The 19,696-nt window shown below is 40.2% G+C and overlaps 1 protein-coding gene and 1 non-coding gene across 4 annotated transcripts in view; one reads left to right on the forward strand and one right to left on the reverse strand.

The window, feature by feature from the left end:
- The window catches only part of CD163 (CD163 molecule), a 117,783-nt gene that overhangs the window by 75,536 nt on the left and 22,551 nt on the right, over positions 1-19,696 (forward strand). Inside the window, exons 1-4 of one of the 3 annotated variants that reach the window (XM_081587967.1) lie at positions 3,414-3,500; positions 3,576-3,890; positions 7,661-7,969; positions 8,069-8,377. In XM_081587967.1, coding sequence (XP_081444093.1) covers positions 3,446-3,500; positions 3,576-3,890; positions 7,661-7,969; positions 8,069-8,377 — 988 coding nt within the window. In that variant the 5' untranslated portion in view covers positions 3,414-3,445. Of the gene's footprint in view, positions 1-3,413; positions 3,501-3,575; positions 3,891-7,660; positions 7,970-8,068; positions 8,378-19,696 lie in introns of those variants that run through there. The other 2 variants (XM_081587962.1, XM_081587966.1) reach the window with 2 other exon arrangements.
- On the reverse strand, positions 1,181-1,254 carry TRNAC-ACA (transfer RNA cysteine (anticodon ACA)). Its single transcript has one exon. It is a non-coding gene; the product is annotated as a tRNA-Cys (tRNA).

Genomic DNA, 19,696 nt, shown 5'->3' on the forward strand with positions numbered 1-19,696 from the left:
CTTAATATCTTCTGTTTCTGTTAGGTCCATACCATCTGTCCTTTATTGAACCCGTCTTTGCATGAAATGTTCCCTTGGTACCTCTAATTTTCTTGAAGAGATCTCTAGTCTTTCCCATTCTATTGTTTTCCTCTATTTCTTTGCACTGATTGTTGAACAAGACTTTCTTATCTCTCCTTTCTATTCTTTGGAACTCTGCATTCAAATGGGTATATCTTTCCTTTTCTCCTTTGCTTTTCACTTCTCTTCTTTTCACAACTATTTGTAAGGCCTCCTCAGACAGTCATTTTGCTTTTTTGCATTTCTTTTTCTTGGGCATGGTCTTGATCCCTGTCTCCTGTACAATGTCATACACCTCTGTCCGTAGCTTTGTGGTATAGCCTAAAATCAGGGAAGTTGATTCCTCCAGTTCCATTCTTCTTTCTCAAGATTGCTTTGGCTATTCAAGGTTTTTTGTATTTCCATATAAATTGTGAAATTATTTGTTCTATGAATACCATTGGTAGCTTGATAGGGATTGCATTGAATATATAGATTGCTTTTAGTAGTATACTCATTTTCACTATATTGATTCTTCTGATCCATGAACATAGCATATTTCTCCATCTATTTGCATCATCTTTTATTTCTTTTATCAGTGTTTTATAGTTTTCTATATATAGGTCTTTTGTTTCTTTAGGTAGATTTAGTCCTAAGTATTTTATTCTTTTCATTGCAATGGTGAATGGAGTTGTTTCCTTAATTTCGCTTTGTTTTCTTAATTGATCCACCTGCTTTATGTTCCATTTTCTCTCCTTTTTTCCCCTTCCTTTAGTATTAAATATATCTGTTATTATTCCAGATTTTCCTTTTTCCTTTTGATTTTTAGCAGCTTTACTAGGAAGGCGGTTTCATACTCTTCCATTTATTTTTTTAAAAAATTCTCTATCATTATATCTTCGAATATTACTTCTGAAGTTCTGTCTCTCTGTCTCTGGATCTCTTTTCCCTCTCCTCTTCCTCTTTCTTCTCCTTCTCATCTCTCATCTTTACGACTCCTCTGAAAGAGGTGAGTGTGAAGTTGCTCAGTTGTGTCTGACTCTTTGCAACGCCATGGATTGTAGCTTACCAGGCTTCTCCGTCCATGGGATTTTCCAGGCAAGAGTACTGGAGTGGGTTGCCATTTTCTTCTCCAGGGGATCTTCCTGACCCAGGGATCGAACCTGGGTCTCCTGCATTGTAGGCAGATGCTTTTACCATCTGAGCCACCAGGGAACACATTAGGACTCCTCTAAGTCACTGTATTCTGAGTTCTATCTAAAATTCTTTTAACTTATTCATTCACTTTTTAAGGTTGGCAATGGTTCCTTTGATATTTTAATTTATTAATGATTATTTGGTAATTTTTCATCTTTTTACCTGTTTATTCTCTCCTCTCTTTTCCCCTAAATACATTGATCATAGTTAAAATCCTTATCTGCCAAGTCCAAAATTCTATCATGTGTGTCTTTGCATTCTCTTATCTTTTTTCACTTTCATCATTTGTCATGTTATCCTAGCTTGTCAAATGTCATGTCATTTCTTTATTGCGTGCTATAAATTATATATGAAAAGGCAAGATACTCCCGAAACATTTCCTAACACCTGAAAAGATTTACTCTTTGTTTTGCTAGACAGGTAGGGAGAAGGGGTGCATGTCACTCAAACATCTAAATATAACCTAAAACTGAGCTGTAACAAGTGTGGGTTGCAGTTTTGGTAGCATTCAGTCCACCTCTGACTTCTCTCTCCCTGTGACATGGACTTTCAGATATTTCAGTTCAGAGCCTGGATTCTTTGGTAGCTCAGATTCCAAGAGAATGAGAATGACTCTGCTTTCCAAGTCTTTTGACGTAGTTCTTTAGCCTCCTGTCCTTCACAGCTTATATACTGGGCAGATATTTGAGGAGAAAACCTGCTGTGTGAGAGAGGCTCTCAAGACTCTAATTTTGTCACTCCGGCACCAGGTACCTCCCAAATTATGCTGGCTTCCTGTCACAACAGTAGTCCTCTGCTTGCCTGAGCCCAGATTCTGAATCATCAAATTATGCAATGAATCGACAAATTCCCACAGAGAAAAAGAATCTATAGATCCTGGACTAACATTGAAATAATCTCCACTCTTTAGAATTTTAGCATATTTAGTCCATATTGTGTTAACAAATGTCAAATACATTTACTGTTTCTTAAAAAACATTTTCCAATTTTTTAAGTTGTACCCAGCAAGACCCAGCAAGACACACTGGCCTGCTGTGAACTCCTCCATTCTCCACGGAAGTGGAAAATTTTAGGTTTAATTCTCTACTTCATTATTTACTTAAAGTGCAGCACTGATAGGCATTGTTTAACCTTTCTTTATATCACTTTTATGTATAAAAGGAGAGAAGAATACAGTGAGTCTGTTAATATTATTTGTTCAAGGGCTTTCAGAGCAGGAATATAACCTATTTCTGCTCAGTGATAGAACCAGAAGGGCTTCACTGGTGGCTCAGCTGTAAAGAATCCACCTGCAATGCAGGAGACACTGGTTAGATTGCTAGGCCAGGAAGATCCCCTGGAGGAGGGCATGGCAACCCACCCCAGTATTCTTGCCTGGGGAATCCCATGGGCAGAGGAGTCTGGAGGGCTACAGTTCATAGGGTCTTAAAGAGTCGGACACGACTGAAGCGACTAAGCCCACATACACACTATTTCCCCCTCAAGATCACACAGCTCCAAAATTTGAATAACAGAGATTCTTGACACAAAGTCCAAGGAGGGATTGTATGTTTGGGGGAGAAGAAGCAACGTTCTCTGATTCCCAGTGGAATCTGGCCAGTGTCAATCAATGTTACCTGACATCATCTCTCATGCAAAATTCTTCAATACACTCAAAGACATCACCTGTTTTGAAAGTAGTATCCAGATCTGAAGTCTGAAGCTTAGAACCATAAATGAAATATTCTGGGGTAAACCAAGACATCTTAGAATCCATTTGTTTTTCAGTTCTGAATAACTGTACCAGGGAGAAGAATTCTAATGGTAGAGGATTCATGGCTGCTACCTGATGCATCTGATGAGGCCAGTTCCTGACCTCACTCCCTTTAACCAACCTCTTTAACTCTTAGCTCAACGGCATCAAAGTGTGTGGTTTGTAAGGAATCCATCCAGCTGCCAGCTCATTCCTGTGACTCTGAACTCATTTAACTGTTCTGGGAAGAGACACCAACATTTCCTGTAAATCTTTCTCAGATACTGTGCAGAACTCTACAGATCACAATGTTAACTCTGATTGGTCCTTGTAACACCTTCTGTCTCAGACTACTCTCTAGAGTGTTTTCAACTTAATATTTCCTGTTTTTTTTTCCTCCTATTTTTCAACCTTATTAATTCTCTTGCCATTGCTATAAGAAACCAGATCCAGCGGCTGCCCCAGTGCGATGACTCCATGTCAGAATCAGCAGGGTCTGCAGCCTCAGAGGAGAGCGCCCCTTACTGCTCAGGTGAGGGTCCCACAGGACAGAGACCCTTTTCGTTCCCCAGGTCAACGCCCCATTGTCTCATTTCTCTCTCCTCAGGAAACAGACAGCTCCGTCTGGTGGACGGGGGCGGTCCCTGCGCCGGGAGAGTGGAGATCCTTGACGGGAGCTCCTGGGGCACCATCTGTCATAAAGGCTGGGACCTGGACGATGCCCGCGTGGTGTGCAGGCAGCTGGACTGTGGGGAAGCCCTCCATGCCACTGTCTCTTCTTACTTTGGGGCGGGATCAGGGCCCATTTGGCTGGACTACCTGAGGTGCACAGGAAGGGAGTCCCACGTGTGGAGGTGCCCTTCCTGGGGCTGGGGGAAGCACAACTGCGATCATAGCGAGGATGCAGGAGTCATCTGCTCAGGTATGGTCAGTTCATTGCCCACCAGCTGAGAGAATGGAAAGTTCCAAGAAAGCTGGTGTCTGATCAGAGGGACAATAGGGGACGGGTAGGCTAGAGAGGACTGAGACAACTACCCATCCTCCCTGAGTGCACTGTAGCTGTGAGCAATGAGCTTCATGTACTTTCCTCTTACAAGTCTCTGCTATTCTTTTCTCCAGTGGTCTTACCTGACACTAAAATAGCTTTATTTATTCTCCCAGTTAAAATAAATCCTCATAATTTTTTTTTACTAATTCACTTTTTGTAAGAGTGAAACATTTGCTAACAGCCACATACACACTCCCTTTGCACAGGAAGGCTATGAGAGGGAGGGACAAAAATGAGGATGTACTTTCCTGGGTGGAGTTGTTTCTATACAAACAGTGTGAGACGTTATTTTGCACTAGGTTAGTATGAGTGCAGGCTACTCCTACTATAGGAGGATATCATTTACATATATAGAGGGTATCCCTACAGAGGATATCATTTAACAGATCAAAGATTCTTATGGATTTGTGCCAGATTTCAAGTTTCCTTTGCAAATTTAGACATAAATGTTCATAGTTCTTTGATGGTAGAGAACTGTGGATGAAATGCTCTGAGTCATATATTCTTCCATCGTTACTAGAAAAGTCTCCCTCTCCAATTTTTCCTTTAAAATATCTGCATAAATGCAAACTTTGGAGGAACGCTTAGCCATACAATGACAAGTCAAAGCTGGAGGTAATAAAACTTGAATTTCTATATTTTATGATGAGATTATATAGTTTATACTTGATGACTTGAATGATATAAGAGAATTGCATTTGGGGGCTTATTTGGAATAAGTGGACAAATATAATTTTTGAAGAAGGTGGAAAAGGTTTTATAGTAGCTGGGAGGAAGGAGAATGGCAATGGGAGCTGATGAAGGCAACTGTGAGGTTCTCTGAGCAGCACTGAGGGGCCGGGTATGGTATGGATGATGCTACATGTGCCTAAGGACACATGATGTGTACACAGCAAGAGACTAGACAAGGATATATCTTTACTATATTTAATATCTTTACTCACATCAGCCTTCTATTTAATAATTTTCTTGGCATTATCACATACTTATTCTTCCACATAAATTTTAAAATCAAGTAGAAAATAAAAAGGAAACAATATATGTCTCAAAAGTCTCCATCTTGATGTGTGTAAGACTTTATTGATTATTCAGCATATATTTGAATATTTCTCATGTATCAGGGTATATAAAACAGAATACAAGAAATACTTCTTTCTTGTTCTTTCTAAATTTTTAATCTCATAGAATTAATATAACAATATCAATAAACTCAGATATGCAGATGACACCACCCTAACGACAGAAAGTGAAGAGGAACAGAGGAGAGCCTCTTGATGAAAGAGAAGAGTGAAAAAGCTGGCTTGAAACTCTGCATTCAAAAAGCTAATATCATGGAATCCAGTCCCATCACTTCATGGCAAAGAGATGAGGAAAAAATGGAAAGAGCGACACTTTATTTTCTTGGGCTCCAAAATCACTGTGGACAGTGACTGCAGTCATGAAATTAAAAGATGCTTGCTCCTTGGAAGAAAAGCTATGACAAACCTAGACAGCATATTAAAAAGCAGAGATATTACTTTGTAACAAATGTCCATATAGTCAGAGCTATGTTTTTTTCCAGTAGTTATGTATGGACATGGGAGTTGGATCATAAAGAAGGCTGAGCGCTGAAGAATTGATGCTTTTGAACTGCGGTGCTGGAGAAGACTCTTGAGAGTCCCTTGGACTGCAAGGAGATCAAATCAGTCAATCCTAAAGGAAATCAACCCTGAATAACTCATTGGAAGGATGTATGCTGAAGCTGAAGCTCCAATACTTTGGCCACATGATATGAAGAAATGACTCATTGGAAAAGACCCGGAGGCTAGGAAAGATTGAAGATGGGAGGAGAAGGGGTTGACAGAGGATGAGATGGTTGAATGTCATCACTGATTCAATGGACATGAGTTTGAGTAAACTCAGGGAGATAGTGAAGGACAGGGAAGCCTGGCGCTCTGCAGTCCATGGGGTCACAAAGAGTCAGACAACTGAGTGAATGAGCAACCAAAACAACCAGTCAAATAAAAATGCTTTAATTAGAATGTGTAGCCTGTGACCAAACCCCCAGCCAGAGGAGGCTAGGGGTCCTAACCTGGGCCTCTCTGGGGAGATGGAAATGGATAAATAATAAAAGGCAAACAGATCATCTTCTCTCTCATCACTCATTCTTATATCAGTGGTCCAGCTAATCCTTCAATTCCTTAATTTCTGTGATGTCTTTTCTGTTCTCTCCTGCTCTCTATAGTAGATTTTTATTCTGTTGCATCATTCTTTTTGAGACTTCAAAGTTCACATACTTATGCAATCAGAGTCCTTTACCAGGACAAATTCCACCAAGCACGTAAATAACCATGAGCACACTCAGAAACCAGACAAATTATTTAAAAAAATTGTTCTTTATGATGTGCAGGGATTTTTTTCCCATTGGGTTACCTTTTCTCTGCTCAAATATGTTCCCTGACGGATGAAATCATGATCATGAGTCTTTTCTTTGGTCTCCCTCTCATACTTCATCCACTCCCTGTTTAACCTACCACTCACCCCACCTCAATCCCTACAGAAATTCTTCCCTTTTGGAGTCTCCTTTCCATCTATTTGTAGCTCTTAAGATTGTTTCTTCTTTTCTGCACTGGGGGAAATGGGAAAAGGTAGCAGTGTTAGGTGGCAAATGGGAGGAGCACAGGGGATAAATTGTTAAAATCTTGTTGAACAAGTATTTGGTTTCCAAATCTATGTTTCACCCCTATTGAGACTTCTGCAGTTTAGAAATCTCTAAAATATATATGGCTTGTTTGCTCTCTGCTCTCTTCCTCTCACTCTCCTTTTTCATAGCTTGCTGGCTTCTTATCTCAGAAATCCAAATAGGAAAGGAATAAGCAGTTGGCATATAGATAGGGCTATAATACATTAAATTATCATCACTCCTTCACATTTGCTAAGACTCTCATGTCTAGGATGAAGTAATCAACTAACTCAGTTGTCCTACATAATCCCACTGAGACTTCATTTTCTCCCAGGTATGTTCATAAATCCCAGGTTTTTAAGAAAGATGGCTAAGATCATTCCCTCCCTCTCCTATGACTCTCTGAGCTTTTATTTCCAAACTTATCTGTGAACAACTTCTTTCACAATTAGGTTACCTAATTGCGACCTCATGCCTGCACTCAGATCCAGCCTGTGTGATGTTCCCATCCTCAGTGACTTGAATATTGGCTCCAAGAGAAAACTGGCCAGAATTCTAGCCCCAGAAATCTCAGGATGGCCTTCTAAGCTTCTCTGGCTCTTAGGCCTCTAACCTCTTGAATCCCATGGTCTTTTTCCCCTTTCAGTTCAGCTCTGCACCCATGTTTGAATGTCTACCGCTGTGCAGTTTCTTTGGGCACTGTAGTTTCCAAGCCCCCAGATAGGAATTAACATTCCTAACCAAAATATATATTCTTGGCATTCAGCCATTCGAAACTGACCCTGCAATTCTTCTGGATATGTCCTCAGAAACTTGCTCATGAAAATGCAGTGTGACAACGACAGTCAAATTCTCTCTTCTTATCTCCTCTTTTTCCGCTGTTGGAAAGAAAAGCTTTCACACTATCACCTGTGAGATGTTTTCAATTGTCAAGCCAGGTTCATGAATACTCACTGGGTTTGTTGTTCTTCGTTTCTCTTAGGATTTTTGCGTCTGGCTGGAGGGGATGGACCCTGCTCAGGGAGAGTAGAAGTGCATTCTGGAGAAGTCTGGACCCCAGTGTCTGATGAAAACTTCACACTCCCCACTGCCCAGGTCATCTGTGCAGAGCTGGGGTGTGGCAAGGCTGTGTCTGTCCTGGGACATGTGCCCTTCAGAGAGTCCGATGGCTGGGTCTGGGCTGAAGTGTTCAAGTGTGAGGGGGAGGAGCCTGAGCTCCGGGTCTGCCCCAGAGTGCCCTGTCCAGAGGGCACTTGTCACCACAGTGGAGCTGTTCAGGTTGTCTGTTCAGGTGAGATGCATGTCAGGACTTAACCTCTGTGTAGACTCAGTTCAAGCTAAAAAAAAAAAAAAAAAAAGATTTTGCTGAAATCCTGTCTTTTTCTATCAGTGTACACAGACATCCGGCTCATGACAAATGGCACCTCTCAGTGTGAGGGGCAGGTGGAGATGAACATTTCTGGACAATGGAGAGCGCTCTGTGCCTCCCACTGGAGTCTGGCCAATGCCAATGTTGTCTGTCGTCAGCTCGGCTGTGGAGTCGCCATCTCCACCCCAAATGGAGCAGAAGGAAGTGATCAACTCTGGAAAGCCCGATTTCACTGCTCAGGGACTGAGTCCTTCCTGTGGAAATGCCCTGTGACTGCCCTGGGTGCTCCTGACTGTTCCCATGGCAACACGGCCTCTGTGATCTGCTCAGGTAAGAGAGGGGAGGGCTACTGTACTTAGGATGTTCCTGGAGTGAAATTTTCCCAGAGCAGAGAGTAAGGGAAAACAGGCTTAAAAAGGATGGTATTCTGTAGTGAAACGTTTATTCTTGTTCCTGAACTCAGGTTTCAGCTGCTCATTACTCATGAATCCAATATTGAGAGACAAGTGTGGGGTAAAATTAAAGATAGCTTTATTGAGGAAACCATCAGTTCTGGGGAGACAGAGGACTAATGTACCGAAGAACCAGCTCCTTGTTGCTGATCAGGGGCAAGAGTTTTTAAATAGGAATTTCAGGAGTGCACAGGTGGAAGTTTTGTCAAGGCCTGACAAAACGTGGTCCACTGGAGAAGGGAATGGCAAACTACTTCAGTATTCTTGCCTTGAGAACCCCATGAACAGTATGAAAAGGCAAAAGATAGGACACTGAAAGATGAACTCCCCAGGTCTGTAGGTGCCCAATATGTTACTGGAGATAGTGGAGAACCAACTCCAGAAAGAATGAAGAGATGAAGCTAAAGCAAAATGTGAATGTGACTGGTGATGGAAGTAAAAGTCCGATGCTGTAAAGAGCAATATTGTATAGGATCCTGGAAAGTTAGGTCCATGAATCAAGGCAGATTGGAAGTGGTCAAACAGGAGATGGCAAGAGTGAACACTGACATTTTAGGATGGGCAGGAATTGGTGAATTTAACTCAGATGACCATTATTTCTACTACTGTGGGCAAGAATCCCTTAGAAGAAATGGAGTAGCCATCATAGTCAACAAAAGAGTCTGAAAAGCAGTACTTGGATGCAATCTCAAAAACGACAGAATGACCTCTGTTTGTTTCCAAGGCAGACCATTCAATATCACAGTAATTCAAGTCTATGTCCTGACCAGTAATGCTGAAGAAGCTGAAGTTGAATGGTTCCATGAAGCACCTACAAGATTTTCTAGAACTAACACCAAAAAAAGATGTCCTTTCCATTATAGGGTACTGGAATGCAAAAGTAGGAGCTCAAGAAACACCTGGAGAAACAGGTAAGTTTGGCTCTGGAATACAAAATTAAGCAGGGCAAAGGCTAACAGAGTTTTGCCAAGAGAATGCACTGGTCATAGCAAACACCCTCTTCCAACAACACAAGAGAAGACTCTACACATGGACATCACCAGATGGTCAATACTGAAATCAGATTGATTATATTCTTTGCAGCCAAAGATGGAGAAGCTCTATACTGTCAGCAAAAACAAGACCGGGAGCTGACTGTGGCTCAGATCATGAACTCCTTATGGCAAAATTCAGACTTAAATTGAAGAATTGTAGGAAAAACTACTAGACCATTCAGGTATGACCTAAATCAAATCCCTTACAATTACACAGTGGAAGTGAGAAATAGATTCAAGGGATTAGATTTGATAGAGTGCCTGAAGAACTATGGATAGAGGTTCAGGACATTGTACAGGAGACAGTGATCAAGACCAATCCCAAAAAAGAAATGCAAAAATGCAAACTGGTTGTCTGAGGAGGCCTTACAAATAGCTTTGAAAAGAAGAGAACCCAAAGGCAAAAAGGAAAGATGTACCAATTTGAATGCAGAGTTCTAAAGAATAACAAGGAGAGATAAGAAAGCGTTCCTCAGTGATCAATGCAAAGAAATAGAAGAAAACAATGGAATAGGAAAGACTAGAGATCTCTTCAAGAAAATTAGACCTACCAAGGAAACATTTCAGTGAAGATGGGCTCAATAAAGGACAGAAATGGTATGGATCGAATAGAAGCAGAAGATATTAAGAAGAGGTGGCAAGAGTACACAGAGAACTGTACAAAAAGATCTTCATGACCCAGATAATCAAGACGGTGTGATCATTCACCTAGAGCCAGACATCCTGGAATGTGAAGTGGCCTTAGGAAGCATCACTATGAACAAAGCTAGTGGAGGTGATGGAATTCCAGTTGAGCTATTTCAAATCCTGAAAGATGATGCTGTGAAAGTGCTGCACTCAGTGTGCCAGCAAATGTGGAAAACTCAGCAGTGGCCACAGGACTGGAGTCAGTTTTCATTCCAATCCCAGAGAAAGGAAGTGCCAAAGAATGCTCATCTCATCTCACACACTAGCAAAGTAATGCTCAAAATTCTCCAAGCCAGGCTTCAACAGTACATGAACCATGAACTTCCAGATGTTCAAGCTGGATTTAGAAAAGGCAGAGGAACCAGAGATCAAATTGCCAACATCCGTTGGATTATTGAGTTCCAGAAAAACATCTGCTTCTGCTTAATTGACTATGTCAATTGACTATGTTGTGTGGATCACAACAAACTTTGAAAATTCTTCAAGAGATGGGAATACCAGACCACCTGACCTGCCTCTTGAGAAATCTGTATGCAGGACAAGAAGCAACATTTAGAACTGGACATAGAACAGTAGACTGGTCCCAAATAGGGAAAGGAGTACATCAAGGCTGTATATTGTCACCCTCCTTATTTAACTTATATGCAGAGTGCATCATGTGAAATGCTGGGCTGGATGAAGCACAAGCTGGAATCAAGATTGCTGCAAAAAATATCAATAACTTCAGATATGCAGAGAGATGGCACCACCCTTATGGCAGAAAATGAAGAAGAACTAAAGAGCCTCTTGATGAAAGTGAGAGAAGAGAGTGAAAAAGTTGGCTTAAACTCAACATTCAGAAAACTAAGATCATGGCATCTGGTCCCATCACTTCACAGCAGATAGATGGGAACCAGTGGAAACAGTGAGAGACTATATTTGGGGGGGCTCCAAAATCACTGCAGATAGTGACTGCAGCCATGAAATTAAAAGACGCTTGCTCCTTGGAGGATAAGTTATGACCAACCTAGACAGATTTTTAAAAAGCAGAGACATTACTTTTCCAACAAAGGTCCGTCTGGTCAAAGCTATGGTTTTTCCAGTAGTCATGTATGGGTATGAGAGTTGGACTATAAAAAAAGCTGAGTGCCAAAGAATTGATGTTTTTGAACTGTGATGTTGGAGAAGACTCTTGAGAGTCCCTTGGCCTTCAAGGAGATCCAACCAGTCCATCCTAAAGGAAATCAATCCTGAATATTTATTGGAAGGGCTGATGAAGTATTGAGCTGAAACTCCAATACTTTGGCAATCTGATGCAAAGAACTGACTCATTTGAAAAGACCCAGATGCTGGGAAAGATTGAAGGCAGGAGGAGAAGTGCAAACAGAGGATGAAATGGTAGCATGGCATCACCGACTCTATGGACATGAGTTTGAGTAAACTCTGGGAGTTGGTGATGGACAGGGAGGCCTGGCATGCTGCAGTCTGTGGGGTCACAAAGAGTCAGACATGACTGAGTGACTGAACTGAACTGAACTGAAAAGGTGGAGGCAGGGGACAGGTTACTTGCAGGATAGCACAGCTAGCTCCAACAGTCATTTGAAACAGGTCTGATCAGTGTCATCTTTATTGTTTGAAATGCAGTTAATCATCAGTTATAATGTTGGTTTCTTCCCATTTCCTTGAGGCTGATTCTTGGAATTGTATAAGATGAAGAATATTATGGGCTTCCCTGTTGGCTCTGATGGTAATGAATCTGCCTGCAATGCAAGAGACTCGGGTTTGATCCCTGGATTGGGATGATCCCCTGGAGGAGGCAATGACAATCCACTATTCTGGTCATCATGTAATTTACTTCTACCGCTTGGTTGGGATTTCAGTATCTGTAAAACAGCTCAAAGGATATGGCTCAGAATGTTATCTATAGCCCGTGAGGAGAAACTAAAGGTCCTTGAGTTTGTTTAGGGCTAAACTATTATTATTTTGTCCTATTTGACTGTTTTCAGTCAAATTTTTTTCATTTCTGTGATTAAGTTTATTCTTTGGCTATGTTTTTCTACAGACAGAGGCAGGTGGAGGACAGGAGGGTGGTCTGTCCTGAGAAGGCTCCATAAGGTCCTGCTCCATAACATTCTTATTGTTCACTCATGTTTTCAGGGAAAAGAAGTGTTAAGAAATGCTAAGAAGTGCTATATCGGGGAAAGAAATGCCTAGATGAATAATATTTTTTATGAAACATTATTATTTAAGGATAATAATAGAGAACAAAGTACAAAAAAATAAGTGTATCCCTAGGTCATGTTTCCCAGCCTAGATCTACAAAGAGAACATTCATAGCACCACAGAATCACTATTGCCTCCCAATAGCTGTGTCCTCCTCCTCTCCAGAGAAGACTGCTTACCTAAGACTTGATCTGCCATAGAATATTTTGTTAGTTTTTGAACTCTATTTAAAAGCATACAGCATGTTTTCTTTTGTGTCTAATTTCTTTGACTCCAAACTGTGTTTGAGATTCACTCATGATGTTGTTTATGGCAACATTTTTATTCATTTTTATTACAATAGAGTATTCCTTTGAATGATCACATGACCATGCATTGATCCATTCAACTAGTGGCAGAGATTTAAATTTGTCTCCAGTTCTTGAGTATTACAAATACAATGGTGCAAATTACCAAGATGAGGACTTCTGGCAGAAATATTTTTTATGATTTTTGTGTGTTTAATTCTTGGTCTTTTATTTTTATTTTCTTAATGGTATGCTGTACTTCAATGAGCCAAGTTACTAATCTTAAGTTTGACTTATCAACTTTTCTTCTGTACATGTAGTGCTCCTTCAGTCAGTCAGGTCAGTTCAGTAACTCAGTCATGTCTGACTCTATGAGACCCCATGGACTGCAGCACACCAAGCTGCCCTGTCTTTCACCATCTCACAGAGCTTGCTGAAGCTCATATCCATTGAGTCGGTGTTACCATCCAATCATCTCATCCTCTGTTGTCCCCTTCTCCTCCTGCCCCCCATCTTTCCCAGCATCAGGGTCTTTTCAAACGAGTCAATTCTTTTCATGTGGCCAAAGTATTGGAGCTTCAACTTCAGCATTTGTCCTTTCAATGAATGTTCAGGACTGATTTCCTTTGGGATTGACTCGTTGGATCTCTTGCTGTCCAAGGGACTCTCAAGAGTCTTCTCCAACACCACAGTTCGAAAGCATCAATTCTTCAGAGCTCAGCTTTCTTTATGGTCCAATTCTCACATCCATACACGACTACTGGAAAAACCAAAGCTTTGTTAAACCTTGTTGGCAAAATAATGTCTCTGCTTTTTATTATGCTGTCTAGGTTGGTCATAGCTTTTCTTCCAAAGAGCAAGCGTCTCTTAATTTCATGGTTGCAGTCACCATCTGCAGTGATTTTGGAGCCCAAGAAAATAAAGTCTGTCACCGTTTCCATTGTTTCCCCATCTATTTGCAATGAAGTGATGGGATCAGACGCCATGATCTTCGTTTTTGAAATGTTGAGTTTTAAGCCAATATTTTCACTCAGCTCTTCTACTTTCATCAAGAGGCTCTTTAATTCCTCTTCACTTTCTGCCATAAGGGTGGTGTCATCTGCATATTTGAGGTTATTGATATCTCTCCCAGAAATCTTGACTCCAGCTTGTGCTTTATCCAACCCAGCATTTTGCATTATGTATTCTGCATAGAAGTTAAATAAGCAGAGTGACAATATACAGCCTTGACGTACTCCTTTCTCAATTTTGAACCAGTCTATTGTTCCAGTCCATAGAGCTCCTTATATCCTTCTAAGAAAACTTTGTCTACTCCAAAATCACAAAAATGTTCTCTGAGAGTATCTCACAGAAGTGTAATTATTTTTCTTTTGTATATAATTGCACATTGCTTCCAGGATTGATATCTGTGTCGGATAAAGTTCAAGTGTAATGTTTTCACATGAGCATCCAGTTGACTCAGAATCTTTTTTCTGAAAAGAATATTCCCCACTGCAGTGCCACCTTTGTGATAAGCGAAAGGACACATATGTCTAAGTACTTCTTTTAGATGCTCTATTCTGTTCCACTGTATCATTTGTCTATCCTTGCACCTGTACCACATTTCTTAATTATTGTAACTTTATAGTAAGTCTTGAACCTTCCCTGGTGGCTCAGACAGTAAAGAATCTGCCTGCAATGCTGAAGACCTGGGTTCATTCCATGGGTTGGGAAGATCCCCTGGAGAAGGGCATGGCAACCCGCTCCAATATTCTTGCCTGGAGAATCCCCATGGACAGCGGAGCCTGGTGGGCTACAGGCCATTGGGTCACAAAGAATTTGACACTGAGCAACTAATCACACATAGTAAGTCTCAGTAAAGTGAAGTCGCTCAGTCATGTCTGATTCTTTGTGACCCCGTGGGCTGCAGCACGCTAAGCCTCCCTGTCCGTCACCAGATCCCAGAGTTTACTCAGACTCATGTCTGTTCAGTCAGTGACGCCATCCAACCATCTCATCCTCTCTTGTCTCCTTCTCCTCCCACCTTCAATCTTTCCCAGCATCAGGGTCTTTTCAAATGAGTCAGTTCTTTGCATCAGGTGACCAACGTGTTGGAGTTTCAGCTTCAGCATCAGTCCTTCCAATGAATATTCAAGATTGATTTCCTTTTAGGATCGACTTGTTGGATCTCCTTGCAGTCCAAGGAACTCTCAAGAGTCTTCTCCAATACCACAGTTCAAAAGCATCAATCTTCAGCGCTCAGCTTTCTTTATAGTCCAACTCTCACATCCATACGTGACTATTGGAAAAACCATAGCTTTGACCAGACGGACCTTTGTTGAATGCATGTCTCTGCTTTCTAAAAAACTGTCTAGGTTGGTCATAACTTTTCTTCCAAGGAGCAAGCGTCTTTTAATTTCATGGCTGCAATCATCATGGCTGCAGTGATTTTGGAGCCCAGAAAACCAGTCTCTCACTGTTTCCATTGTTTCCCCATCTATTTGCTATGAAGTGATGGGACCAGATGCCATGATATTAGTTGTCTGAACGTTGAGTTTTTTTTTTTTTTTTTTTTATAAATTTATTTATTTTACTTGGGGGCTAATTACTTTACAATATTGTAATAGTTTTTGCCATACATTGACAAGAATCAGCCATGGGTTTACATGTGTTCCCCTTCCCGAACCCCCCACCCACCTCCCTCCCCCTCCCATCCCTCTGGATCATCCCACTGCCCCGGCCCCGAGCCCTTGTCACATGCATCGAACATGGAATGGTGCTCTGTTTCACATATGACAATACACATGTCTCAATGCCATTCTCCCAGAACGTCCCACCCTCACCTTCTCCCTCAGAGTCCATAAAATTGTTCCATGCATCTGTGTCTCTCATTCTGTCCCGCATATAGGGTTATCGTTACCATCTTTCAGATTCCATATATATGCATTAGTATACTGTATTGTTGTTTTTCTTTCTGGCTTACTTCACTCTGTATAATGGGCTCCAGTTTCATCCACCTCAGTAGAACCGGTTCAAATGTATTTTTTTTAATGGCTGAGTAATATTCCATTGTGTATATGTACCACAGCTTCCTTATCCATTCATCTGCTGATGGACATCTAGGTTGCTTCCATGTCCTGGCTATTGTAAACAGTGCTGCGATGAACATTGGGGTACACGCGTCTCTTTCAATTCTGGTTTCCTCGGTGTATATGCCCAGCAGTGGGATTGCTGGGTCATATGGCAGTTCTATTCCCAGTTTTTTAAGGAATCTCCACACTGTTCTCCATAGTGGCTGTACTAGTTTGCATTCCCACCAACAGTGTAAGAGGGTTCCCTTTTCTCCACACCCTCTCCAGCATTTATTGCTTGTAGACTTTTGGATAGCAGCCATTCTGACTGGTGTGAAATGATACCTCATTGTGGTTTTGATTTGCATTTCTCTAATAATGAGTGATGTTGAGCATCTTTTCATGTGTTTGTTAGCCATCTGTATGTCTTCTTTGGAGAAATGTCTGTTTAGTTCTTTGGCCCATTTTTTGATTGGGTCATTTATTTTTCGGGAATTCAGCTGCAGAAGTTGCTTGTATATTTTGGAGATTAATTGTTTGTCTGTTGCTTCATTTGCTATTATTTTCTCCCATTCTGAAGGCTGTCTTTTCACCTTGTTTATAGTTTCCTTTGTTGTGCAAAAGCTTTTAATTTTAATTAGGTCCCATTTGTTTATTTTTGCTTTTATTTCCAATATTCTGGGAGGTGGGTCATGGAGGATCCTGCTGTGATTTATGTCGGAGAGTGTTTTGCCTATGTTTTCCTCTAGGAGTTTTATTGTTTCTGGTCTTACGTTTAGATCTTTAATCCATTTTGAGTTTATTTTTGTGTACGGTGTTAGGAAGTGTTCTAGTTTCATTCTTTTACAAGTGGTTGACCAGTTTTCCCAGCACCACTTGTTAAAGAGGTTGTCTTTTCTCCATTGTATATTCTTGCCTCCTTTGTCGAAGATAAGGTGTCCATATGTGCGTGGGTTTATCTCTGGGCTTTCTATTTTGTTCCATTGATCTATATTTCTATCTTTGTGCCAGTACCATACTGTCTTGATGACTGTGGCTTTGTAGTAGAGTCTGAAGTCAGGCAGGTTGATTCCTCCAGTTCCATTCTTCTTCCTCAAGATTGCTTTGGCTATTCGAGGTTTCTTATATTTCCATACAAATTGTGAGATGATTTGTTCTAGTTCTGTGAAAAATACCATTGGTAGCTTGATAGGGATTGCATTGAATCTGTAGATTGCTTTGGGTAGAATACTCATTTTCACTATATTAATTCTTCCAATCCATGAACACGGTATATTTCTCCATCTGTTTGTGTCCTCTTTGATTTCTTTCATCAGTGTTTTATAGTTTTCTATATATAAGTCTTTTGTTTCTTTAGGTAGATATATTCCTAAGTATTTTATTCTTTTTGATGCAATGGTGAATGGTATTGTTTCCTTAATTTCTCTTTCTGTTTTCTCATTATTGGAGTATAGGAATGCAAGGGATTTCTGTGTGTTAATTTTATATCCTGCAACTTTACTATATTCATTGATCAACTCTAGTAATTTTCTAGTAGAGTCTTTAGGGTTTTCTATGTAGAGGATCATGTCATCTGCAAACAGTGAGAGTTTTACTTCTTCTTTTCCTATCTGTATTCCTTTTATTTCTTTTTCAGCTCTGATTGCTGTGGCCAAAACTTCCAAAACTATGTTGAATAGTAGTGGTGAAAGTGGGCATCCTTGCCTTGTTCCTGACTTTAGGGGAAATGCTTTCAATTTTTCACCATTGAGGATAATGTTTGCTGTGGGTTTGTCATATATAGCTTTTATTATGTTGAGATATGTTCCTTCTATTCCTGCTTTCTGGAGGGTTTTAATCATAAATGGATGCTGAATTTTGTCAAAGGCTTTTTCTGCATCTATTGAGATAACCATATGGTTTTTTTCTTTCAATTTGTTAATGTGGTGTATTACATTGATTGATTTGCGGATGTTAAAAAAACCTTGCATTCCTGGGATAAAGCCCACTTGGTCATGATGTATGATCTTTTTAATATGATGTTGGATTCTGTTTGCTAGAATTTTATTAAGGATTTTTGCATCTATGTTCATCAGTGATATTGGCCTGTAGTTTTCCTTTTTTGTGACATCTTTGTCTAGTTTTGGAATTAGGGTGATGGTGGCCTCATAGAATGAGTTTGGAAGTTTACCATCTTCTGCAATTTTCTGGAAGAGTTTGAGCAGGATAGGTGTTAGCTCTTCTCTAAATTTTTGGTAGAATTCCGCTGTGAAGCCGTCTGGTCCTGGGCTTTTGTTTGCTGGAAGATTTCTGATTACACTTTCGATTTCCGTGCTTGTGATGGGTCTGTTAAGATCTTCTATTTCTTCCTGGTTCAGTTTTGGAAAGTTATACTTTTCTAAGAATTTGTCCATTTCTTCCAAGTTGTCCATTTTATTGGCATATAGCTGTTGGTAGTAGTCTCTTATGATCCTTTGTATTTCTGTGGAATCTGTTGTGATCTCTCCATTTTCATTTCTAATTTTGTTGATCTGATTCTTCTCCCTTTGTTTCTTGATGAGTCTGGCTAATGGCTTATCAATTTTGTTTATCTTCTCGAAAAACCAGCTTTTAGTTTTGTTGATTTTTGCTATGGTCTCTTTTGTTTCTTTTGCATTTATTTCTGCCCTAATTTTTAAGATTTCTTTCCTTCTACTGACCCTGGGGTTTTTCATTTCTTCCTTCTCTAGTTGCTTTAGGTGTAGAGTTAGTTGATTTATTTGATTTTTTTCTTGTTTCTTGAGGTACGCCTGTATTGCTATGAACCTTCCCCTTAGTATTGCTTTTACAGTGTCCCATAGGTTTTGGGTTGTTGTGTTTTCATTTTCATTCGTTTCTATGCATAATTTTATTTCTTTTTTGATTTCTTCTGTGATTTGTTGGTTATTCAGAAGCGTGTTGTTTAGCCTCCATATGTTGGAACTTTTAATAGTTTTTTTCCTGTAATTGAGGTCTAATCTTACTGCATTGTGGTCAGAGAAGATGGCTGGGATGATTTCAATTTTTTTGAATTTACCAAGGCTAGATTTATGGCCCAGGATGTGATCTATCCTGGAGAAAGTTCCATGTGCACTTGAGAAAAAGGTAAAATTGATTGTTTTGGGGTGGAAACTCCTGTAAATATCAATTAAATCTAATTTGTCTATTGTATCATTTAAAGTTTGTGTTTCCTTGTTAATTTTCTGTTTAGTTGATCTATCCATATGCGTGAGTGGAGTATTAAAGTCTCCCACTATTATTGTGTTATTGTTAATTTCCCCTTTCATACTTGTTAGTATTTGCCTTATATATTGTGGTGCTCCTATGTTGGGTGCATATATATTTATGATTGTTACGTCTTCTTCTTGAATTGATCCTTTGATCTTTATGTAGTGTCCTTCTTTGTCCCTTTTCACATCCTTTATTTTAAAGTCTATTTTATCTGAAATGAGTATTGCGACTCCTGCTTTCTTTTGGTCTCCGTTTGCATGGAATATGTTTTTCCATCCTTTCACTTTCAGCCTGTGTGTGTCCCTAGTTTTGAGGTGGGTCTCTTGTAGACAGCATATATAGGGGTCTTGTTTTTGTATCCATTCAGCAACCCTTTGCCTTTTGGTTGGGGCATTCAACCCATTTACATTTAAGGTAATTATTGATAAGTATGATCCCGTTGCCATTTACTTTGTTGTTTTGAGTTCGTGTTGAAACATCCTTTCTGTGTTTCCTGTTTAGAGAAGATCCTTTAGCATTTGCTGGAGAGCTGGTTTGGTGGTGCTGAATTCCCTCAGCTCTTGCTTGTCTGTAAAGCTTTTGAATTCTCCTTCATATCTGAATGAGATCCTTGCTGGGTACAGTAATCTGGGTTGTAGATTATTCTCTTTCATTACTTTAAGTATGTCCTGCCATTCCCTTCTAGCCTGAAGGGTTTCTATTGAAAGAT

The sequence above is a fragment of the Giraffa tippelskirchi genome, chromosome 4 (assembly GCF_054371585.1).
Source record: "Giraffa tippelskirchi isolate mGirTip1 chromosome 4, T2T-mGirTip1v1.2.pri, whole genome shotgun sequence".
NCBI classification, from domain to species: domain Eukaryota; kingdom Metazoa; phylum Chordata; class Mammalia; order Artiodactyla; family Giraffidae; genus Giraffa; species Giraffa tippelskirchi.